At 45.8% G+C, this 26,065-nt stretch overlaps 1 protein-coding gene across 3 annotated transcripts in view; it reads left to right on the top strand.

Moving 5' to 3' along the window:
* The window catches only part of BBS9 (Bardet-Biedl syndrome 9), a 606,911-nt gene that overhangs the window by 10,195 nt on the left and 570,651 nt on the right, over nucleotides 1-26,065 (top strand). For all 3 annotated transcript variants that reach the window (XM_070726313.1, XM_070726315.1, XM_070726314.1), the window contains exons 2-5: nucleotides 10,442-10,566; nucleotides 12,066-12,216; nucleotides 23,443-23,507; nucleotides 25,573-25,686. In XM_070726313.1, coding sequence (XP_070582414.1) covers nucleotides 10,455-10,566; nucleotides 12,066-12,216; nucleotides 23,443-23,507; nucleotides 25,573-25,686 — 442 coding nt within the window. In that variant the 5' untranslated portion in view covers nucleotides 10,442-10,454. The remainder of the gene's footprint in view (nucleotides 1-10,441; nucleotides 10,567-12,065; nucleotides 12,217-23,442; nucleotides 23,508-25,572; nucleotides 25,687-26,065) is intronic.

The following is a 26,065-nucleotide window of genomic DNA, read 5'->3' as shown; positions in this document are numbered from 1 at the left end:
ACACCTATGGGTCAGAGACTTCCTTAGAGGGGCATCCAACCTTTGCCCACCAATGCAACACAGGTATCCCACATGGGATCTCCCACTGGTGTTACAGGCACTAACAGGACCCCCGTTTGAGTTGTTAAGACACATTCCTCTGAGACTCATCACCTTTAAGATGGCCTTCTTGGTGGCCATTACGTCCGCCAGGAGGATATCCGAACTGTCGGCGTTGGCTGTTCGTCCAGATCTCCGAACCTTTCAACCAGACAGAGTAGTGTTACGACTGGATCCGGCCTTTCTGCCAAAGGTCAACTCTGTTTTCCATCAGTCCCAAGATCTGATTATTCCGGACTTTTGGGCACATGGCTCTCAACCACTGGACCTACGCTGGCATAAACTCAATGTCAGATAAGCTCTAAAGATTTACATACGCAGGATTGCACATCTACGCAGAACTGAAGCCCTGTTCATTTCCTTTTTGCCATCATCCATGGGCGCTAAAGTATCACCTTAAACAATTAGTAGATGGGTGAGATCCTGCATAACCATAGTGTATGAGAATCAATTCCTGCCTGTCCCATCTGGAATTATGGCTGACTCCATGAGGAGTGCGGCGACATCTGCAGCATGGGCTATGTAGGCCTCTCTAGAAGACATCTTCTGGTCGGCTACCTGGGCCGTCCTGGATACCTTCATCAAACATTATTTGTTTAGGTCCGCAGGAGTGGCTTTTGGTCGAAGAGTGCTGCAACAGGTGTGCAAAACTCATGCGCCCCTGGTTCAGCCTTCTCCTACCCTGTAGTCATAGCTTGGATATATCCCATGTTGGACTCTCTGCAGCAATGCATTGGAGAAGGACTGTTGAACTTACCTGAAAATCTTTGGACATACAATTGGCAAATTATAAAGTCTGTGGTATTTAAGGAAAATCAGATGAAGATGTTTCACAGATGACATTTGCCCCCATACAGACTTTCTAAAATGTATCCGAACTCCCAACTGAATTGCTAGAAATGTAAAAAAGAGATAGGCACCTATTATCAACAGTGGTGGACCTGTCCTAAAGATAAATATTATTGGAATCTAATAGGTTAAAAGAAATAACACAAGATGAAGTGAGCAAAACTCCAGAATTTTTTCTATTAGGTATTCCTCCCAAAGATTTTAAAAAGAAACTAAGTATCTATTAATACATATTATAACGGCAGCCAGGCTGCCTACACACAAAGATGGAAGGATGTTGAAATTCCAAAAGAAGAAGAAATAACCAATAGGATTACTGATTGCGCTGAAATGGATATGATGACAAGGCGGCTAAAAGGACAAGAAGAATCGGAATATAATAAAATCTGGTATAAGTTTTATGATTGGTTGAACAGAAGAATATTTATGTAATAGTATATTTCTATAATAGATGGTATAAAATCATGCAAATTCTGTAAATAGTTTAGTATTATATATAGTTGACATTTTTCCTTTTATTTACCTTTCTCTCTCTTCTAATACGACTTGTAAAAATCCCTGTGACTTCTGAAAAGAATGGAGCGGTTTTGGCTCCATTTTAATGTTCTGTGTTTTGTTTATGTTTTTGTTTTGTCTTGAAACCAAAAATCAATAAAATATTTTTTTTAAAAAAAGAATTACTGGAGTTCCATGCTTGCTCTAGGCGTCTCTTCTGGCGTTTCATCCCCTGGTCTCTTGCACCACCTAACATCATGTAGGTGACGGAGGACATCTCTGTAGTACTCTTTGGTGATTGTTTGACCCTGTGGTGCATACTCATGGTGTACCACACTGCGGGAGTCAAAGAAAGCAGTGAGCATCACTTGGACGTTGCTGCGCACTTGGCGGGCCTTTTTTGGTCTTGGTGACATGGAATGCTTCTACTGTGATGACTGGAATTTGGTTTCCAGGTCATACCTGTACACCCAGGACTCATCACCAATGATTATCATATCAGAGCTTGCAACCCATGCCCCAACATCTATCACATTGCTGCCCCTTTTCTAGCAGAATGCTGTAGACCTTGCTGCACCAATGCCACTACTTATGGCAGGACATCACAAGGCTCATTGAGTACAGATAAGCTATTTGAAGTACAGTGGTACGAACTTAATTCGTTCCGCGACCAGGTTCGTAAGTAGAAAAGTTCATAAGTAGAGGCAATTTTTCCCACAGAACTCCATGTTAAAGTGACTAATGCATGCAAGCCCATCCCAAAACTCACCCCTTTTGCCTTATTACTGCCAGCATTCAAATCCTTGTTCAGGGGCGGGAGGAAGAGGCGGGGGTAGGAGGTAAAGACAATTGAGGCTGCCCAGAGAGAGCCTCATAGGTGGATTGAAACATGTGGGAAGCTGCCTAGCGGCTTGTCAGCCGGCAGGGCTTCCACCTTCCTTGAAAGTTTTCGACGACAGCAGCAGACAAAGGGGAATCCGGAGGAGTCTCTTCAAGGTACCTAAAGCAGCAGACTTTAATTCCTCCTACCTTCCATTTCTGTGTTCCCTTCCCAACACTTCCCTGCCAACCGCCGAGGAAGAAGAAGAGAGTAGAAAAGTTGTGAGGGATGGCAGAAGGGCCTGCATGAGGAACTAGAAGGACGCCCGTGGGATGGGGTGGGGTGAGCCGGTCAGGGGAGGAGGAAGGCGCAAGGCAGGGTTTATCCTCAGCCTTCTCCTGAAGGCCAGGCTGCAAAGCGAGTGTCAGTTGCTGTGGTCTTTTGGGGAGCACTCCATCACGGAGGTCTCCAGGTTTTGTCTCCTGAAGGCTTCAGCTCACGAAAGCCGAGGACAGGTGCTCCCTTCTGGGGAGAGGGACTTGGACCAAATGACCCTCCTTTGGAGTTTTTGCTGGTTCATGATGACAAACCGGTGCTACGGCAGGAAATGTGTCACAGCCGCCACGCTCTGACTTCCCAAGACCACAGTCCGAAATCCTTTCTGCCTTGGTGGGTTTTTTGCCTGTCACCGCGAGATTCCCCTGGCGGCAAGCAAGGCTCGATGTCCTTACTTCCAAGGAGCTTGTTCACCCATCTTCCCAGTCCTGAAATCACCTTGCAAGGAAAGGAGGCAATGATGTCCTTGCGGGTGAAAATGGAAGGAGAAACTCCCTTCTGGACAAGAGGGAGGGCTAGACAATGCCCAGGGGCAGAATGCCAAGGTGGCTTGTGTCCCAAGCGGGGAAAGATTCCTTCGGATTTGTTTTCACAACCGCTGGGATCGCTTCTTCTTCTTAGTGATTTTTCTTTTCTTTCATTTGGTTAAAAATGCCACCCTTCATTTATTCCTCCTTTCCTCTCTCTCTCTCTCTGTCTCTCCGAGCATCTGGGTTTTTTGAGTGAGGGAGCTTGGGAAGGAAAGCTCTGAGAAAGAAAATAAATACACACACACAAACACACACACTTTTCTTCCTCCCCCCCTCAACTCCTGCTCCGGGCTGTATAATCATCAGGCCAAAGTTTGAGGGGTGTTTGTTTTTTGGAAAGCACCTGGAACAAAGTAAAAAAATATCCACCCTACTGTGGGGCTTTAATGGAGATGTTAACGAATGGTCCATCAGCTCTTAAAAGGGCGCCTTTTCTGATTTAGGAACAAGAAGTTGGTTTGTTTTCACCAAACAGAACCTTGCAGCTTCGAAATGTCTTTTATCTCTCTTTTCCTTTGCACCGCTGAGATGGAGGCTTTCCAAGGGCAGTGAAAACAAATCCGAAGGAAATAATAATAATAATAATAATAATAATAATAATAATAATAATAATAATAATTTATTACATTTGTATGCTGCCCCTCTCCGAAGATTCGGGGCGGCTCACAACAATAATAAAAACAATGTTACAGTGGAACAAATCTAATATTAAAAGAGAAAAAAACATATAAAACCCCATCATTTTAAACCAAACAACACATAAATACCAAACATAAAATATAAAAGCCTGGGGGAGGTGTCTCAGTTCCCCTATGCCTGGCAATATAGGTGAGTCTTGAGTAATTTACGAAACACAAGAAGAGTGGGGGCAGTTCTAATCTCCGGGGGGAGTTGATTCCAGAAGGCCGGGGCCGCCACAGAGAAGGCTCTTCCTCTGGGGCCCGCCAAACGACATTGTTTAGTCGATGGGACCCGGGGAAGGCCAACTCTGTGGGATCTTATCGGTTGCTGGGATTCGTGTGGTAGCAGGCGATTCTGGAGGTACTCTGGTCCAATGCCATGCAGGGCTTTAACGGTCAGAACCAACACTTTGAATTGTGACTGGAAACTGATCAGCAGCCAGTGCAGGCCATGGCGTGTTCTAGAAATGTCGGCAAATCTGGGAAGCCCCACGATGGCTCTCACGGCCACATTCTGCACAATCTGAAATTTCCAAACACTTTTCAAAGGTAGCCCCATGTAGAGAGCGTTGCAGTAATCGAACCTCAAGGTGATGAGGGCTTGAGCGACTGTGAGCAATGACTCCCTGTCCAAATAGGGCTGCAACTGGTGCACCAGGCGAACCTGAGCAAACGCCTTCCTCGGCACAGCTGAAAGATGGTGTTCCAATGTTAGCTGTGGATCAAGGAGGATGCCCAAGTTGCGAACCCTCTCTGAGGGGGTCAATAATCCCCCCCACAGGGTAATGGACGGACAGATGGAATTGTCCTTGGGAGGCAAGACCCACAGCCACTCCGTCTTGTCTGGGTTGAGTTTGAGCTTGTTGACACCCATCCAGATCCCAACAGCCTCCAGGCACCGGCACATCACTTCCACTGCTTCGTTGACTGGATATGGGGTGGAGATGTAAAGCTGGGTATCATCAGCATACTGATGATACCTCACCCCATGTCCTTAGATGATCTCACCCAGCGGTTTCATGTAGATATTAAATAAGGGGGAGAGGACATACCCCTGAGGCACCCCACAAGGGAGAGACCTAGAGGTCGACCTCTGACCCCCCACTAACACCGACTGTGACTGAGGTAGGAGGAGAACCACTGGAGAACAGTGCCTCCCACTCCCAACCCCTCCAGCCAGCGCAGAAGGATACCATGGTCGATGGTATCGAAAGCCGCTGAGAGGTCAAGAAGCACCAGGACAGAGGACTAGCCCCTGTCCCGGACCCGCCAGAGATCATCAACGCGACCAAAGTAGTTTCCGTGCTATAGCCGGGCCTGAATCCAGACTGCTGAGGGCCTAGATAATCGGCTTCTTCCAAGGACTGCTGGAGTTGGAGTTGGAGTTGGAGCACCACCACCCTCTCAACAACCTTCCCCATAAAAGGAAGGTTGGAGACTGGACGGTTGTTATTAAGCACAGCTGGGTCCAGGGAAGGCTTCTTGAGGAGGGGGCACACAAGTGCCTCCTTATAAGGAGCTGGAAAGGACCCCCTCCCCAAGGAGGCATTGACAATCTCCTGGACCCAGCTCCGTGTCACCTCTCGGCTGGCCGAAACCAACCAAGAGGGGCACGGATTCAGTAAACAGTTGGCGGAACTCAGAGCTCCAATGGCCTTGTCCACTTTATCAGGTGTCACCAAGTCAAACTTCCTCCAGACAGATGGACAAAAATGTTTAGCCCCAGTCACCTCGACTGACTCTTTCTCAGCGGATACTGCTATACAATTGGAGTCGAGATCCGCCCGGATCCGAGCGACTTTATCAGCGGAAAATGAATTCCTCGGCTCCCCAACTGCCCCCTGGTTTAGAAGGGAGTGGGTCACCCTAAACAGAGCGGCCTGGTGAGATCTGCTGATGCAATCAAGGCGGCATGGTACGCGCATCTTGCCGCCTTGAGCGCCACTTTGTATTTCTTAATAAAAGCTCTTACAAATGTTCAACCAGAGGAACCGCCGAGTGATGGCAGATTGAAGTCCCCCAGGACAATAAGTCTGGGGAACTCCACCGCCAACCCGGCCACCTCCTTGAGCAGCACAGGCAGGGCTCTTGACATGCAGCTTGGAGGCAGGTACATGAGTAACAAGCCCACCTGAACCCCTAAGTTCAACTTCACAAGGAGGGACACACAACCCACAATCTCAGGGGCAACAAGTCTACGCAGGCAAAGGTTCTCTTTGGCTACAATAGCCACTCCTCCCCACCCTTCCCTGGGGCCGAGGCTGATGCCATACCTGAAACCCGGCTGGGCATATTTCTGAGTGAGGAACTCCTCCCTCTGGGCCCAGCCAGGTTTCGGTCACACATGCCAGATCGGCCTCCTCATCCAGGATCAAATTCTGGATGAGGAGAGCTTTGTTTACTACTGATCTGGCATTGAGCAGCAGCAGCTTGAGCCCAGGGCCTGGATTACTCTCGTCACCAGTACCCGTGTTGAGCTCACAGGACAGAAACAAGGGATCGCTATTAAGCAGTGATCTCTTTTTCCTCCAGAACGGCTAGCCCCGTGACTCCCACCCATATCTACCTCTCCCCAGCAGGACCAGAATATTCTGGCCCGCTGTCACCCTGGAGATAGATACTTCCATCCCTCCTGTCTCTCTACCGCCAGGTAGGCTAAATTCTACATTCATACTATCCCCATTGTTCCCATACATACCACCCCACCCACCCCACTCATTCATATCATAAAAATTACAATTACCATTTACCTCATCCATACCATAATCCCATCCATCCCACAGGTTAACCCAATCATTCATTCCATTCATTTCATACATACCTTCCATCCGATCCCAAATATCCATCACTAAAAGTACCCCCCAATTAATTAATTAAAAATATATATAAAAATTAAAAATTAATTAATTAATTTTAAAAGGTTAACCGGTCAATTATAAAATTAAACTGAGACAATAGTATAATTTAGGATCACAATATAAAATCAGTTCTTAAATAAGTAGTTCAAAATTCATCTGTCAATCAATCAATCCAGGTCAGGATCATAATAATGTTTTTAGTAAATCCTTCTTTAAGTCTGTTGTGTTATAAAATAATCCACTAGGGGTGCAGTTCTTCAATGTTATTTAATAGGGAATACAGAAGATGGAAGCAGGGGGGGAAGATGACAAAGCAATGATCTTAACATTTGCTAATATCCCCAGTTTAATTGGCCTTGATGGCCTTCGGCAGTTCAATTCCCATTGTTCACTCTCCCCCAGTTCTACCCACTCTGTTCTTTTGATCAAATCCCAGCCAATGTCCTCAACTCCACACGGCGGCCCCAACTTGCCTCAGCCTCCTTCCACATTCCGACGCTGCCTCCTTCGTCCCCCCTTGGCACCAGTAACTGTCACTTACTGATGCCAAAGAGGGGATTGGGCTGCTGTTCTTCACCCACCATTCTCCTTGAACGACCTCCGGCGCCGACAGCCAACTGCTCCCACCGACCTGCATCCTCGGCGTCCTCGGTCTCACAAAGCAGGCAGATAAATCCTGGCCTTGGCACTGGCCTCCGCTCCATCCTCTCGGCTCCTCTATCTCCTCTGTCACTCTGTCGCTTCGGCACCAGTCACTCTCACTTCCTGGTGCCTCGCTAAGAAGGTCGGTTTGTTTACCAAGTTTTTCTCCTCTCTTTTCTCTCCACCTCGGCATCGGACATCCGGGAACAGCTGCCATCTTCCACTCCCCAGCTGATCACCCAGGCAGTCTCTTGAGGCTATTTTGTTCCCAGCGCCACACAACATAACACAGCAACATTCAATTCTGAGCTCCCGACACGGAGGGCTGAAAAACCAGAAGGAATCAGACAATGTCTGATCTGGATTGACTCATTTTTTGATGATTTTGCCGTTGTCTCAGAGGAGCGGCAAATCCTCCATCTCTTCACCGTGTTCTGTCTGGGTCCCTCCAGAAGCCAACACCAAACCAAAAAGAGAATCCAGACACACTGGTAAAAAGCAAAGGCAGTTTATATAATTCAAAGCAAACACAGGTAACAGAAAGTGTTCTTACAGACAGGAACACACTGGAACGTCACAGAGGTTTCACTAAGGTCATGAAAGAAAACAGGATTCTTGCTGTCAAAAACAATGCTGGAGATAACAAACCCACGCCTCCCCCAAGTCTTCCAGACTTCTAGGCCACAAGTCAAGATCAGAGACGCCGAGAAGCGAAGCAGGGTCACAGAACTTCCAGTTGATAACTCTCCACAAGGCTGCAAGGGCGGGCCTGCCTTTTAAACCCTGCTGAGGAGAACCACACCCAAACCCAGCTGTTGCCAATTCAATGATGCAAATACCTTTCTAATTGATCCCGTCTCTGAGCTGCACGTCACTGTCTCATGTCAATTATAGCCTGTGCTTCTTCATCCAATGAGTCCAGGCTACTAGCTGGGGAGAAACCCCCCCCCCCAGGGCTCTCAGGCTGCTCTCCCTCCTCCTCTTCCTGACGTTCCTCTCCTCCGTCTGCCTGGTCCTCCCCCTTCTGTTCACTGTCCTCCTCCTCTGGGCATGGATCCAGCAGAGACGCAGCTGGTCCCTGAGGAGCCTCAGACTGAATCACAACACACCGCTAGCACCAGAACCGGAAACAGCAATTTTGTCCTGCTGGGACAAAAGCCACCTTGGCATTCTGCCTCTGGGTATAGTCTAGCCCTCCCTCCTGTCCAGAAGGGACTTTCTCCTTCCATCTTTACCCACAGGGACATCGTTGCCACCTTTCCTTGCAAGGTGATTTCAGGACTGGGAAGACAGGCGAACGAGCTCCTCTGGAGTCAGGACTTTGAACCTTGTTGCTGCTGGGGGAATCTCGTGGCGACAGGCAAAAACCCCACCAAGGCAGAAGGGATTTTGTACTGCGGTCTTGGGAAGCCAGAGCGTGGTGGCACATTTCCTGCCGTAGCACCGGTTTCTCACCATGGACCAGCAAAAACTCCAATGGAGGATCATTTGGTCCAAGTCCCTCTCCCCAGAAGAGAGGACTCGTCCTTGGCTTTTGTATGCTGAAGCCTTCAGTAGCCAAAACATGGAGACCTCTGTGACAGAGCTCTCTCCAAAAGACCACAGCAACTCCGATGCTCGCTTCACAGCCTGGCCTTCAGGAGTAAGGTTGGGGATAAACCCTGCCTTGCGACCTCCTCCTCCTCTGCCCAGCTCTCCCCACCCCACCCCACGGGCGTCCCTCTAGTTACTCACGCAGGCCCTTCTGCCATCCCTCACAACTTTTCCACTCTCTTCTTCTTCCTTGGTGGTTGGCAGGGAGGCGTCCGGAAGGGTCCGCGGGGATGGAAGGTAGGAGGAATTAAAGCCCGCTGCTATGGGCACCTTGAAGGGATTCCCCCAGAGAAAGTGGGTGTCAGGCACCGAGTGAGAGCCATGGAGCCCTGTCTGAGACTGAAGTGCTGGTCCTTGCTACTGCTGGGATTCCCCACCTCTGGACTGCTGTCGCAAGCAAATGGGAAATCCTAGGCGCTTCGGCCCCCAACAGTCGGCGTTGGCAGTCCGGAGGCAGGGAATCCCTGCGGCCCAGCAGTCACAAGAAAGGGGAATTCCTGCGGCAATAAGAGCGCATGTACAGTAAGAGAGCGCACGCACCCGGGCCCGGGTTCGTAACGTGAAAATGGTTTGGAAGTAGAGGCAAAAAAATCTTAAACATCAGGTTTGTATCTTGAAAAATTCGTTAGTAGAGGCGTTCATAAGTAGAGGTACCACTGTAGTTAGAAAATAATCTGTAACTTCTAATAGTAAATGTTAAATTGTTGTGCCAACCAACACCTTGCATACAATTTTTAGAGAAATTCAAAATAAGAAGGAACAAGGAAGAACAAGAAATTTATCCAATGAACTGGGTAGTTAATAGAAATATATTTCCATTTGGGAATCTAATATTGCAAATATTGCAAAACAAATCAACCCTTTTTTTGACAATGCAGTGATTAAATATGCTTATTATTTCAATCCTTTCTGAGTTAAAGGACACATCATGCTTTTATGTAACTATGTTACTAAACTGCAAACTTAATAAACATTAATCTCTTATATCATATTATTGTGAGGGTATTTATTTAATAAAAGAGAATACAAAATCAAATTTCTAACTTATGGTTTTTGTGGTCTATGGTAAAGTATGGTAAATTTACAATACACACAACTCTTTCCTTTGAGCATTACACAATTTCTATAGTTCCGATCCAGGAAAATCTCCATGATGCATGAGGATTTATTTGTATCCTAAAATAGATTTATAACTTCCAACTCATGAACTATTTTAAAAAGTTTCCTGAGTTAATAGTTGAAATACATGATGGAACTGAAAATGCTGCTGGACTGCAATCTTCATTCCTAACTCTGCACTCCAATCTGTATAGTTTACATTTTTATTTTCATTTGTGGGATGCTAACTAAAATGTCAGCACATACTTGGATAAGCACTGTGAGTGATGAACTTGAGTCTTGTCAGAAGTAATGATGTTTTGAAGGAAAAAATGTCTTCATATTTTCTCGGTTAAACTGAAATATTAGATGGATATACTGTAATTTTTTTTTTTAATGGTTAATAATAAGACTTTTATGCTAGTTATTTTTTCCCACTAGGGCTGACAAAGAAATGTCTTTATTTAAAGCCCGGGATTGGTGGTCTACAATGGTGGGCAATAAAGAAGAATTTGATCAAGGATGTTTATGTGTTGCAAATGTTGACAATAGCAGTAGCGCACAAGGTAATTGGATACTTTTACATTTAATCTTTAATTAAAATTCTGAAATTATGTTATTCTAATCAATTTGTAATTTATTTATTATAAGATGCTTCTTATTAAATCAGAAGAATTAAATTCTAAGAAAATAGCTAGTGTTCTATGGTAATGTAATGGGACTGGATAAAATATCTGAATCATGGAGCTTACTTAGAAGATTTAGGCCAGTTATCATTTCTTAGTCCAATTTATAGGCTGGCTTCAGTGAGGATAAAATATTAGGGGATTTTGATATGTACATACCTTAGATCAGTGTTTCCCAACCGGTGTGCCGCGGCACACTAGTGTGCCGCGAGACACAGCCAGGTGTGCCGCCAAGCTCCTAGGGAAAAAGGAGAGCTTAAGGAGAGCCCTGCCCAGCTGGAGATTCCCTGGCAGCACCAGGTAGAAGCCGGCAATGCAGCACCCTTTTCCAGTGCCGCGCAAGGAGCTGGGCGTTGGAGTTTGGGTTGGGGAGCGATGAAAGTGTGGAGGCCGGCGCCGCGGCTGCCCCCACCCCCCAGTGCCTCCGTTCCCCTCGCGCCCCTGGCTTCTCGCTGCTGACGCCCGCTCGCCCTCCCGCCCTCCCTCTCGATCTGCCCCTTTCTCCAGCTCCTCCGGCGAGCGCTCGGAAAAAACCTTCTCACAGCGGAGGTTGGAGAAGGTTCTTCGGAACGTCGGGGGTGCGTGCGCGCGCGCATCCTATCCCCCAGCCAGCCTTCCCGGAAAAGCTTTGCCGGCCTCCGCAGAGAAGGAAGAGAGAGAACAAGAGAGAGAAAGAAAGGAAGAGAGAGAAAGAGATAGCAAGAGAGACAGAATGAGATAGAGAGAGAAAGAGAAAGAAAGAAAGAGACAGCAAGAGGGGGGAAGGAGGGAGAGAGAAAGAGAGCCAAAGAGAGAGGAAGGAAGGAAGAGAGAAAGAAAGAGATAGCAAGAGAGACAGAATGAGAGAGAGAGAGAGAAAGAGAAAGAAAGAAAGAGACAGCAAGAGGGGGGAAGGAGGGAGAGAGAAAGAGCAAAAGAGAGAGGAAGGAAGAGAGAAAGAAAGAGATAGCAAGAGAGACAGAATGAGAGAAAGAAAGAAAGTCAGCAAGAGGGGGGAAGAAGGGAGAGAGAAAGAGCAAAAGAGAGAGGAAGGAAGGGAGAAAGAAAGGGATGGAGAGAGAGAGAAAGAGGGAGGGAGAGAAAGAGGGAGGGAGAGAGAAATAGAGCGAAAGGGAGAAAGAGAGATTTTTTTTTGTCCAAACTTTTTTGCGCCCCCCCCCCCCCTCAATGTTCCCCAGGATTTTGAAAATGTGAATAATGTGCCGCGGCTCAAAAAAGGTTGGGAAACACTGCCTTAGATTATAGATTAAAAATGTAAATATTTATTTTAAATAAAACAAGGATAATTTAGTTCTCTGATTTGTTTACCTAGGACATTGAAGAGTAAATTGAGTATGAATACTTGTTTGTTTCATTGTTTTTCCATAATTTTTTTTCAGATAAAATTATTGTAGGTAGCTATATGGGATTTCTTAGAATCTATAATCCCTATCCTATAAAACCTGGACATGCAATGCAAGCTGAAGATATGCTCTTGGAAGTACAATTATGTGAGCCAATATTGCAAGTGGAAGTAGGAAAATTTGTTTCGTAAGTAAATGTTGTTGCTTCTGACAAAGTTAATTGGGTAGATGTTAATTTATCTTACTACTATGACCAATTTGTTTCCCTAAAGTATATTTTATGAATGGTAAAGCAGTAATCAAGATACAGGCTTTGGATGCTTACATTTCTTGGAGGAATCCTAAAGCTAATGTATCTGGTTTCTTAATATAGCTCTAGGATAGACATGACAAACACGTGGCAGGTGTGGTGGATGCAGCCCATGATAGGTTGCGGAATTGGCCTTGGGGCTGTCCCAGACATGGTGAGTGACTGGCCCCTGCTGGCCTGGCCACTCCCACCCAGTCGGTCCCAACAACCAGACTATGCCCCTCATCACTCCAACAGCAAATAAACTCCTGATGTGGCCCATGACAGGATCAAGTTTGACACCCTTGCTCTAAAAGAATAGAAAAAGTCTTGTTAATGTTACATTTATTTTGATATTTATATAAAAAAGATCAGATCCCTGATGGTGCCTCTCTTTTTCCACTGCCCCTCTAAGGCGGATCTGATCTGGTTCCAATTAGTTCCAGGTTTCCAAGTAGCTGGGATTCGTAGTTCCCTGTGAAGCGCGGAGGAATGTCATACCACTGTGATGTTGGTCATGCCCCTTCTTGAGATTGGTCAGTAATTGTTAAAAACTTAATTTCAGGGATGACTTCCCATAATCTTAATTAAATTGGTTAATAGGGCTATTAGAAGAATATGGAAAAATGGCTGGCCTAAAATTCAGTAAAAATAAGACACAAATACTAACTAAAAATATGACAGATTCTCAGACAAACAACTAGAAACAAAATCAAATATGAAAATAACTAAAAAAGTAAAATATTTAGGCATCTGGTTATCAGCAAAATCTATGACATTAAAAGAAGACAATTATACAAAACTTTTAAAGCAAATTTTAAAAGATTTAACAATTTGGAATAATTTGAAATTATCATTACTAGGCAGGATTTCCACAATTAAAACGAATATCTTACCCTTGCTGCATGTTTTTTTATGGTAATAAAATAAAGGAAAAGAAAGAATCCATTGGAGTTGGGAAACTGATAAATTTAGCCAAATAAGGATTCATCGTTGAATTCTAATTAATGGTTATTACAATGCTATAGAGATGCCTGGGTTTCTGGATTATCTCTCCATCTATCCGTCCATCTGACCGTCCCTCCCTCCCATCTGTAAAATTTGACTATCTCTAGAATCTTTGTGATTTAGAGAGGTTGCATATAAAGTACAAAATAAATACAAAATCAGTCACATTTGCAAAATTGAAATTAGTTCACCAGGTAGACCAAATCAGGAATCAACTCCATATAAAGGGTAAAATTATTTTGTTTTGATAGTCCTTATATTGATAATGGCTTGCAAGTTCAAGTATGCTGTATCTGCTGCTTTTCTTATAACCATATGCATTATTCTCATTAGTCTCATAACAATGAGACAGTCCTGGGAGGTGCTCACCTGAAGACGGCACCTAAAAAGACAGAATATTGTCACAGAATAACTTCAACCGACTGTGGTTAGCCTTTTAACCATTTAATTTTATCAGACTCCTTACCCTCTACATCTAACTCCTTTTCGGAATGTTAAAAACTATTACACTTTAAGAACTATATATACCTCAAGAACTTTATGCACTTTACACCAGTCTTAAGTCTTAAACATTAGAGTTACCACCTTTGAATCTCTGACTTTTTATTACACCTCCTTTATAGGAGAAGGGTGCCCCCTTGTGGAGTTGTGAAGACAAAAGAGGGACAGTTTTATCCTTGTTTACATTCTAACTTGTGCTTGATCAACATTTTTAACCTCAAATTAATTTTAGTGCTGGGGGGGATGTGGTGGGAGAGTGATGTTGGATTGTATTTTATTAATTAATTTAATTAATTAATTAGTTTTTTAACTAATGGTGATTGAATGATGGAGTGAATGGCTGTGTTTAAGTGAGAGGGATGAATGTTTAGAGAAATGTGGTGTTCGGAGATGAAGAATAGTGCCTCCCTTGTTGGAAATGGGTGGGCCCCTAGTCATAACCCCTGAACTAGTATGTCTGTTAGGATGGGCCTGCCAAGAAGAAGGGAGCCCAGTGGAGGTAGTAGAGCAATTCCAGTCGAGGTGGAGAGTCAGGGCATTACGGTCATCACTGTTCCCTGTAGGCTGCACACGCCTGCGCCAGCGCACCCCAAATGCCCCCCCGTGCACTCTTTTCCAAGGGCGCGCATGGGGCCATGGCCGCCCCTCACACCTCTAGCCCCCTCGCGCCCCTGGCTACTCGCCACTGCCCTGTGCCCGCCGCCCGATTCGCCTCTCTTTCTACTCCGCTTCCTGCCCCGCTGCTCTCGCAGTCCCTTCGCTGAGAGCGCTTTCGCCCCGGGCTCTCAGTGAGGGGGCTGCAAGAGAGGCGGGGCAGGAGTTCTCACAGCAGGGCCCGGCGAAGGTGATTTTCAATGTCGGGCGCACGGGCCGGCGCGCGCTCTCCCCATCCCCCTGCTAGCCCACCCGGAACATTCAAAGTAAGAAAAACCTTCGCCGGCCTCCACTGTGAGAACGCCTGCCCCGCCTCTCCTGCAGCTCCCTCGCTGAGAGCCCAGGATGAAAGCGCTCTCGGCAAAGGGACTGTGAGAGTGGTGGGGTGGCGCGCACGCTCCCCATCCCCTGCAAGCCCGCCCAGAACATTCAAAGTAAGAAAAACCTTCGCCAGCGAAGGTTTTTCTTACTTTGAATGTTCCGGGCTGGCTGGCAGGGGGATGGGGAGAGTGCGTGCCAGCCAGCATGCCCAACATTGAAAATCACCTTCGCCGGCCTCCAGAGAACGAGAGAGAGTGAGAGCGACAGAGCAAGATAGAGAGAAAGTGAGAAAGTGAGAGACAGAGAAAGAGGAGGCAGAGAAAGAGATAGCAAGAGAGAGAACGAGAGAGAGAAAGAGGGAGAGAAAGAAAACAAGAGAGAAAGAGGGAGAGGGAGAGAAAGCAAGAGAGAGAGAGAGAAAGGAAACAAGAGAGAGAAAGTGAGAAAAAGAGAGAGAGAGCAACAGGGGAGAGAGAGAGAAAGAGAGAGAAAGAAAGAAAAAGAGATGAGAGAGGAAGGGAGTGAGAGAGAGGAAGAAAGCAAGAAAGAGAGAAGAGTGGAAGGAAGAGAGAGAGAGAGAGAAATGATAGAAAAAAGGGGAGAAAAAAGAGAAATGAGAAAATGATTGAGGCAGAGAATGACAGGAAAGAGAGAGAAACAGAGAGAGAAGTGACTCTTGATTTAAAGCATATGGTAAAAGCACTTAAATAATAACAGAGGAAAAAAACCCAGCCCTCACCTGTTTTTATTAATAGTTATGTTTTTGGTTTTGCTGGTTGTTTTAGTTTTAATAGTAATCGATTTTGGTTTTTTAAAATTATTAATTTCTTTTAATAAAAAAGAAGAATTTTTTTCTTATTTATTTATTTATTTATTTATTTACTTACTTACTTACTTACTTACTTACTTACTTACTTACTTACTTACTTACTTATTTATGTGCCGCCCAGTCCCAAAGGGACTGCCGCTCAGACACTATACCCTTCTGCCCTCACTGAAAAAAAATTAGAGGGAACATTGACGGTCATCACTGGGAAGGGCAAATATGGTGGGACCCGAGGGGTAGCCACTCTCAGAGAATGAGGACTCAATGTTTGGAAGCGATTCCCTGTTCTGGCTCCCCGGTCTCATCCCATGTAGTTGGTGTCAGACGTAGTCAGGGCTCTGGTCTCAGTCTGCTGCTAGTCAATGCCAGGTCGGTTGCCAACAAGGCCACCTTGATCCGAGATTTACTCTTGGGGAGGGGGCTGACCTGGCTGGTGTGACCGAAACCTGGCTGAGACCTGCCCAGATGGATTTTTGGTCTTGCATCAGCCGCAACACCAGGGAAGGGGGGGAGGAGTGGCTATTATAGCTAGGGAGAGCCTTTGCTTAGATAGACTCGTTGCTCCAGAGATTGCGGGTTGCGAGTCCCTCCTGGTGAAGTTGGACTTAGGGGTTCAGGTGGGCTTGTTTTTCACGTACCTTCCTCCCAGCTGCGTGTCACAAGCCCTGCCTGTGCTACTTGAGGAGGTAGCCGGGCTGGCGGTGGGGTTCCCCAGACTCATTGTCTTGGGGGACTTTAACCTGCCATCACTCGGCGAAACCTCTGGACTGGCACAGGAGTTCATGGCCACCATGACAGCCATAGACCTGACCCAAGTAGTACAAGGTCCAAGGTCATGAGGGGGGGCACGCACCCAACATGGTATTCCTCTTGGAGCAATTGAGTAATGGTCTGAGACTAAGGGGCTTAGAAGTTTTGCCTTTGTCATGGTCAGACCATTATCTACTTCGGCTTGACTTCCTGGCTCCAATCCTTCCCCGCAGGGAGGCAGAACCGATTAGGTTGTTCTGCTCCAGACGCCTGGTGGATCCAGAAGGTTTTCAGAAGGCACTTGGGATTATTCCAGATACACTTGTCCATAGTTCGGCAGAGTCTCTGGCTGAGGCCTGGAACAAGGCTGCAGTGGAGGCTCTTGACCGAATTGCGCTGTTGCGACCTCTCCGCGGCACTAGACTCCGTAGACCTCCATGGTTCAACGAGGAGCTCTGGGAGTTGAAATGCCAGAAAAGACATCTAGAGAAGCGATGGAGGAAGAGTAAGTCCAAATCCGACCGTACACTTGTAAGAACTTTTATTAAGAACTACAAAGTGGCGCTCAAGTCGGCAATATGCGTGTATCATGCCGCCTTGATTGCATCAGCAGAATCCCACCCGGCCGCTCTGGTTAGGGTGACCCTCTCCCTTCTTAACCAGGGGGGAGTTGGGGAGCCCTTGCAGAGTAGTGCCGAGGATTTTAACACATTTTTCGCTGATAAAATCGCTCAAATCTGAGCGGACCTCGACTCCAATTGGAACACAGAGTCGACTGACAATGAGTCAGTCGAGGCGACTGGAGCCCGTACTTGTCCATCTGTCTTTGAAGAGTTTGATCTGGTGACACCTGATGAAGTGGACAAGGCCATTGGAGCTGTGATTTCCACCCTCTGTTTACTGGATCCGTGACCCTCCTGGTTGGTTTCAGCCAGCTGAGAGGTGACACAGAGCTGGGTCCAGGAGATTGTCAATGCTTCTCTGGGGAGGGGGTCCTTTCCAGATCCCTACAAGGAGGCACTTGTGTGCCCCCTCCTCAAGAAGCCTTCCCTGGACCCAGCCATTCTCAATAACTATCGTCCAGTCTCCAACCTTCCCTTTATGGGGAAGTTGTTGAGAAGGTGGTGGTGCTCCAGCTCCAGTGGTCCTTGGAAGAAGCTGATTATCTAGGACCCAACAGTTAGGATTCAGGCCCAGCTACAGCACGGAAACTGCTTTGGTCGCTCTGATGGATGATCTCTGGCGGGCCCGGGACAGGGGTTTATCCTCTGTCCTGGTGCTTTTTGACCTCTCAGCGGCTTTCGATACCATTGACCATGTATCCTTCTGCACCAGCTGGAGGGGTTGGGAGTGGGAGGCACTGTTCTCCAGTGTTTCTCCTCCTACCTCTCTGGTCGGTCGCAGTCGGTGTTAGTGGGGGGTCAGAGGTCGACCTCTAGGTCGCTCCCTTGTGGGGTACCGCAGGGGTCGGTCCTCTCCCCCCTACTATTTAATATTTACATGAAACCGCTGGGTGAGATCATCCAAGGGCATGGGGTGAGGTATCATCAGTATGCAGATGATACCCAGCTTTACATCTCCACCCCATGTCCTGTCAGTGAAGCAGTGGAAGTGATGTGCCGGTGTCTGGAGGCTGTTGGGGTCTGGATGGGTGTCAACAGACTTAAACTGAACCCTGATAAGACGGAGTGGCTGTGGGTTCTGCCTCCCAAGGACAATTCCATCTGTCCATCCATTACCCTAGTGGGGGAGTCACTGACCCCCTCAGAGAGGGTCCGCAACTTGGGCATCCTCCTCGATCCACAGCTCATATTAGAGAAACATCTTTCAGCTGTGGCGAGGGGGGCGTTTGGTGGGACCCAGGGAAAGAGCCTTCTCTGTGGCGGCCCCCACCCTCTGGAACCAACTGCTCCCATATATCAGAGTTGCCCCCACTCTCCTTTCCTTTCGTAAGCTTCTTAAAACCCACCTCTGTTGTCAGGTATGGAGGAATTGAGATATTCCCTTCCCCCTAGGCTTATGAAATTTATGTATGGTATGTCTGTATGTATGATTGGTTTCTTAAATTGGGGTTTTTAAAATTACTTTTAATTTTAGATTTGTTATATTGTCTTTTTTACTGCTGTTAGCCGCCCCGAGTCTGCGGAGAGGGGCAGCATACAAATCTAAGTAATAAATAAATAAAATAATAAGTGGTGGGTGAGTGGCTGTCATCGTCCATGAGACTCTATGCCTTTGCAGGGTCCCTGCTCCTGAGATTGTTGCTTGTGAATCTTTCCTCTTGAGATTGGATTTAGGAGTTCAGGTGGGCTTGTTGTTAACATACCTGCCTCCCAGCTATGTTGCAAGAGCTCTACCTGCACTGCTCGAGGCAGTAGATGGGCTGGCGGTGGAGTTTCCCAGGTTTGTGGTCCTGGGGGACTTTAATCTACAGTCTTTTGGCGAAACCTCGAAGGCAGCGCAGGAGTTCATGGTTTCCATGACAATCGTGGACCTGACCCAAATAATTCAGGGTCCAATTCATAGAGGGGGACATACAATCGACATGGTATTTCTCTTGAAGCAGTGGGAAAATGATTTGATTTTAAGGGATATAGTCACCACACCCTTGTCATGGTCAGATCACTCCCTGTTGAGGCTGGACTTTGATTAACCAATCCACCACTGCAGGGAGGCGGAACCGATTAGGAGGTTCAACCCCAAGTGCCTAATGCACCCAGATGGGTTTCAGAGGAAGCTTGGGGAATTTCCCGACTTGTTTGTCCGCAGTTTGGCCGAGTCTCTGGTGGTGGCATGGAACACAGCTGCTTTGGGGGCTCTGGACCAGATTGCGCCTTTGTAGCCTCTCTGAGGAAACAGATCCTGGAGATCTCCTTGGTTTACTGAGGAATTCTGGGGGATGAAATGCCAAAAGAGATGCCAAGAGCAAACATGGAGGGCCAGTAGCTCTGAGTCTGACCGTGCACGGGTAACAGCTCATATTAAGACTTACCTCATGGCGATAGATGCAGCCAAGTCAGTGTACATTACCGCCCTTATGGCATCTGCAGATTCTTTCCCAGCCACCCTGTTTAGGGTGACCCACTCTCTCCTGAATAAGGAGGCAGCGGTGGAGCTCTTACAGGGGCAGGCTGAGGAATTTGTTCAGTTTCTTGCAGATAAAGACGCTCAGATTCAGAGTGATCTGGACTCCAATTGGGGAATACAGGCTGAGGTGAGAGGGTCAGATCTTAGGTCTATCATTTGGCAGGAGTTTGATCTTGTAACCCCTGAAGAAGTGGAAAGGCTATGGGAGCTGTGTGTTCCTCCACCTGCTTACTGGACCCGTGCCCCTCCAGGCTGGTTTCGGCCAGTCAGGAGGTGACACACGGCTGGATGCAGGCGTTGATTAATGCTTCCTTGAGTGCGGGGTCATTTCCTCTGTCTCTGAAAGGGGCTATGGATCCAGTTGAATTGAAAAACTACAGGCCAGTCTCCAACCTGCCCTTTTTGGGTAAGGTTGTTGAGAAGGTGGTGGCACACCAGCTCCGATGGTCCTTGGAAGAAGCTCATTATCTAGATTCCTTTCAGTCTGGTTTCAGGGCCGGAAACTACTTTGGTCGCACTGATGGATGATCTCTGGCGGGCCCCAGATAAGGGACATTCCTCTATCCTGGTGCTCCTCAACATCTCAGCAGTCTTCAATACCATTGGCCATTGTATCCTTCTGCAACGACTAGAGGGATTGGGAGTGGGAGGCACCATTTTACAGTGGTTCTCCTCCTATTTCTCTGGTTGTTTGCAGTCAGTGTTAGTGAGGGGGTCTTCTTCCCCCTGCTGTTCAAAATCTACATGAAGCTGCTGGGCGAGATCATCTGACTGCATTTATTCATTTGTTTGTTTGTTCGACTTCTATGCTGCCCAATTCCAAAGGACTCAGGGTGACTTACAACATAATAACAATATAAAAAGATACAGCAATAAAAAGAAGTCAAATATAAGCTCTAAAAACTAACCCCAATAAAACCCATTTATATAAAAACCAGTCAAATCTTATGCATGCACATCATTCATAAAATAAAAGTTTGCCATGAAAGATGGACAATTCATGACCCACAGGCCTGCTGGCAAAGCCAGGTCTTTGTGGCCTTGTGGAAGGCCAGTTGAGTGGGAGCAGTACAGACATCGGAGGGTAGTTGGTTCCATTGAGCCGGGGCAGCCACAGAGAAGAATCTCCCCACGGTCCTGCCAACCTACATTGTTTAATCGATGGGACCTGGAGGAGGCCAACTCTGTGAGCTCTTATTGGTCTCTAGGAGGTATGCGTCAGGAGACGGTACCGTAAATAGTCTGCCCCTGAGCCATGTATGGCTTTGTAGGTAATAACCAACACCTTGAATTGTGCCCGGAAATTAATACGAAGCCAGTGCAGCTCGCAGAGCAAAGCTGTTATATGTACACTTCGGTACACCCATAACAGCTTTTGCGGCTGCATTCTGGACTATATGCAGTCTCCAAACACTTTTCAAGGGTAGCCCCATGTAGAGCGCATTGCAATAATCAAGACGAAAGATAATGAGGGCCTGAGTGACTGTGCAGAGAGCCTCCTGGTCCAAGTAGGGCCATAACTGGTATACCAGGCGAACCTGGCGAAGGTCCCTTGGCCACACCCGAAATGTGATGGTCAAAACTCAGCCATGGGTCCAGGAGGACACCCAAGTTGCGGACCCTATCTGAGAGGGACAATATCTCCCCTCCCCAGAGCAATGGATGGACAGATCGAAAAGTCCTTAGGATTGAAAGCCCACAGCCACTCCGTCTTGTCTGGGTTGAGTCTGAGCCTGTTGGCCCCCATCCAGATTCTCACAGCCTCTAGGCACCGGCACATCACATCCACTGCTTCACTGAATTGGCATGGGGTGGAGATGTATAACTGGTTATCATCAGCGTACTGATGATACCTCACCCCATATCCTTGGATGATCTCACCCAGAGGCTTCATATAGATATTGAATAGCAGGGGGGAGAGGACAGACCCCTGCGGCATCCCACAAAGTAGAGGCTGAGGTGTGGACCTCTGCCATCCCACTAACACCGACTGCGAACGACCGGAGAGATAGGAGGAGAACCACCGTAACATGGTGCCTCCCACTCCCAATCCCTCCAGTCATTGCAGAAGGATACCATGGTCCATAGTATCGAAGGCCGTGAGAGGTCGAGGAGCACCAGGATAGTGGAATGTCCCCTATTCCGGGCCCTCCAGAGATCATTCATCAGCACAACCAAAGTGGTTTCTGTGCTGTGACCAGTCTTGAAACCAGACTGGAAGGAATCTAGATAATTGGCTTCTTCCAAGGACCGTCGGAGCTGGTATGTCACCACCTTCTCAACAACCTTGGCCAAAAAGGGCAGGTTGGAGACTGGCCTATAGTTCTTCAACTCGGCTGGATCCAGGCACGGTTTCTTGCGGGGTCGCACCACAGCTTCCTTCAGACACTGTGGAAATGACCCCTCATTCAAGGAAGCGTTGGTCAACCCCTGGATCCAGCCACATGTCACCTCCCGATGGGCCGAAATCTGCCAGGAGGGGCAGGGGTCCAGTAAGCAGGTGGAGGAACACACAGCTCCCATGGCCATGGCCATTTCCTCAGGGATTACCAGGTCAAACTCTTCCCAAATAATGGAGCTAAGACCTGACCCTTTCACTTCGGTCTGTATTGCCCAATGGGGCATGGGGTGAGGTATCATGGGGTGAGGTATCATCAGTACGCTGATGATACCCAGTTATTTAGCTCCATCCCATGCCAATTCAGTGAAGCGGTAGATGTGATATGCCAGTGCCTGGAAGCTGTAAAGATCTGGATGCGGACAAACAGGCTCAGACTCAACCCAGACAAGACCAAGTGGCTGTGGGCTTTTCCTCATAAGGATTCTTTGATCTGTCCATCCATTGTTCTGGGGATGGGGGAAACATTATCTCCCTCAGATAGGGTCCGCAGCTTGGGTGTCCTGGACCCACAGCTGAGTTTTGACCTCCACCTTTCGGCTGTGTCCTGGGGGATCTTTGCCCAGGTTTGCCTGGTTCACCAGTTGCAGCCCAACTTGGACCAGGAGGCTCTCCACACAGTCACTGAGGCCCTCATCACCTCCCATCTTGATTATTGCAATGCGCTCTACATGGGACTACCCTTGAAAAGTGTTCGGAGACTGCAAATAGTCCAGAATGCAACCACGAGAGCTATCATACCTTTGCTCCGCGAGCTGCATTGGCTTCCTATTAGTCTCCAGGGACAATTCAATGTGTTGGTTATTACCTCTAAAGCCTATATGACTCAGGGCCAGACTGTCTACGGGACCGTCTCTTGCTGCATACCTCCTAGAGACCAATAAGAGCCCACAGAGTTGGCCTCCTCTGGGTCCCATCAACTAAGCAGTGCAGGTTGGCAGGACCACGGGGGAGGGCCTTCTTTGTGGCAGCCCCGGCTCTATGGAACCAACTACCACCTGATGTCCGTACTGCCCTCACCCTGCTGGCCTTTCATAAGGCCACAAAGACCTGGCTCTGTCGGCAGGCCTGGGAGCAATAAATTTACTTCCAACTCTTGATGGCCAACTCTATGAATAGTGCACATATGTATGACTGTGATTGCCCTTTTTTAAAGCAACTTTTATGGGGTTTTAGTTTCTGAAAATATTTTAGTTTTAGATATTGTTCGACTTCTTTTTTATTGCGTTGTATCTATTTATATTGTATTTTTATTGTTGTTGTAAGCCGCCCTGAATGCTTCAGGATTGGATGGCATAGAAGTCAAATAAATAGATAGACAGACAGACAGTCAGGCAGATAGGAGATGTCTGTGAATTAGGGAACTTTAAACTGCCACATCGTGTCTGTTTGGATTTAAGATACATTTGATAAGTATACATCAGTACACAGCTATTGAAAAAATATTGTTGAAGTATTAAGTACAAAACAGTCTATATGTTACATGCTCTTAATAATTAGTATGATTTATTGGTCTTTTAGATTATTGATATTCAAGAACTGTTTTTTAAACACATTTCATCCTTGTCCTTTCTGCTAGTGGCACGGAATTACTTCATCTGGCTGTATTGCATTGCAACAAATTATGTGTCTACGGTGTCTCAGGTAAAAAAGAAATAAAATCAACTTCCACTTATAAAATATAGCATTTTCCTCATATTATAAAAAAGAAGATACTCTTGAAAAAAAATTTATATAAAAATATTTACATACATACACCCTGACTGTATTGGAAAAGTAAATATTAGAAAGGTCAAGTAATACTAGTACTTCTAGAAATGTTTTCCCCTTAGGTTGTGGCAATGAAAAGGAAGTTTCTGACATGGCACAGACCTAAGACCATAATGGACTCTAGGATTACAGTCGCCTGCTATGATTGTAATTTAACAAGATGACCATATAGTTGCCTTACTTAACAGGCATCTTGCCGGCTCTGATGCATTAAGTGGAGCTTTTGAAATGGTATACATATTTATAAAACACAATACTGTATCAGGAGATATAAGTTCTTATTGAAAGTGTATTTATAGAAGCATACTGTAATATATAAAGTTGCATCTCAACATTTTTTCTTAATTGATTGAAGATGTTTATGAGCAATTATATCAGAGTCAAGGTTAGTCCCCTGTGCTGCAATTGTTTTAATGATCAGCAATAAATGGGCTAGGTCATACATATTTAAAGAAGATAAACTATCCTCTTGGAAGCACTGTTGGCTAATAATGTTGTCATTTAATTATGCCATCAAAGTGCTGTCAATCTTTAATGACCACATAAATAATTTTTTCTATGTGATGATCTTTCGAGGAATGTTTTGAACCTTCATAAATCCAAAATGGATTTACAAGGCTTTGTCCTCTAAAGAAATAGGTAGCTTGCATCTCTTTACTTGTTAGATACCAAGCTCAATTGAGCCTAGATAGCAAGTTATCGATGATGAGGAGTTAACAGTTCACCAAAATTTAGGGAGATTTTATGATGTCATTCCTTCATCAGTATGATAGAGATTTTTATTTTTCCTATTTGATATCAGAATCAACAGAGAATAAACTGAAAATATCAAGTTTGTGAGAAAAATGTACTGCACTTACTTTTAATAAGTACCGTATTTTTCCGTGTATAAGACACACCTTTTTCCTCCCTAAACGAGGCTGATAATTAGGGTGTGTCTTAAACTCTGAATGTAGCTCCCCCCCCAGCCCTAACTAGCTGCTAACGATCTTCCCAGCTCTCACCTTACAGGGTCTTTAATTGTTTCTCTCTATGAAGAATGTTTCCCAAGCCCTAAGTCTTTGCAGGGTTTGTTTTATTACTCTAACTTGCTCTGAGTAAGTTTCTTTCCAGCCTTAACCAGGTGCTAACGATGTTCCCAGCTCTTACCGGCTTGCAAGCTCTTTCATTGTTACTCTCTGCCAAGAATGTATTCTAAATCCTGTCTTTGTAGGGTTTTTCTTTCATTGCTTTACTTGCTCCAGATATTTCTTTCCAGCCCTAACCAGGTGCTATTAATGTACCCAAGGTCTTTCACTATTACTCTCTGTGAAGAATGTTTTCCAAGCCCTAAGTCTTTGCAAGTTTTTTTCCCTATTGGTCTAACTTGCTCCAAATGTTTCTTTCCAGCCCTAACCAGGTGCTAACAATGATCCTAGCTTTTACCTGCTTGCAAGATCTTTCATTATTATTCCCTGCAAAGAAGAATGTTTTCCAACCCCTAAGTCTTTGCAGGGTTTTTTCCATTGTTCTACTTGCTCAGACTGTTTCTTTCCAGGTGTTAATGATGTTCCCAGCTCTTTCATTGTTACTCTCTCTGAATAAAAAAAAAATTAAGCCCTTAACCAGGAGATAAAATAATGTGCTGAAGCTGACCAGATGAAAGATGCTAGCTGCTAGATGAATATCTGGTAAGCAGATTATTTTCCCTATTTTCCTCCCCCCAAAATAAGGTGTGACATATATTCCGGTGTGTCTTATACTCCAAAAATACGGTAGTTAATTTTTCCCTCAGTTTTGTCAAAAGAATTGGGAAGGGGAATATGATATAATAATCAATGAAACTTGAATTCTGATAACCGTATTCAAGTATAACATAAGTATACTACAGCATCTTCATAACAACATTTTCCAGATAACATATTGCAAGCTTAAGACAGCTCTTTCTTTTACTTAATAGGAAGTTTAGGAAATACAGAACATGGCAACCAATACCAGATAAAACGTATGTATGAACACAATCTTTATCGAACAGCGTATAACATGACACATGGACCATTTGGAGGTATAAAAGGTAAGTTATTGGTTCCAGCCTATTTTCACTAACATAAAATAAACATAGTAACATTGATGCTAAACCTGTGGCTCAGGGAACCTATGCAGTTGGCCATGGCTTTGGATGGTACATCTGTACTCCCCTACTAATGTCCAGTAACAACAGAATTGCTATTTTTTTCCTGCCTCATTCTGTTGCTTCTCCTGTATCTGATTCAATTTTGTGTGAAAAAGAATATGTATGAGCAAATAGTAGAATTATTTATTTTTGTTCACATGTTATTAATGTATTTAAACCTAGGGGAAGATGTACTTTAAATCTGTTTAATTTGAAGAGTCAAAATATTTGATTAATATTACATTTATGTAATATTAATATTATATATATTCACCTCTGA

This window comes from Erythrolamprus reginae, chromosome Z, assembly GCF_031021105.1.
Source record: "Erythrolamprus reginae isolate rEryReg1 chromosome Z, rEryReg1.hap1, whole genome shotgun sequence".
Taxonomy (NCBI): domain Eukaryota; kingdom Metazoa; phylum Chordata; class Lepidosauria; order Squamata; family Dipsadidae; genus Erythrolamprus; species Erythrolamprus reginae.
Note: the sequence above shows the minus strand (reverse complement) of the source record. Positions and strands in the feature narration are given on the sequence as shown.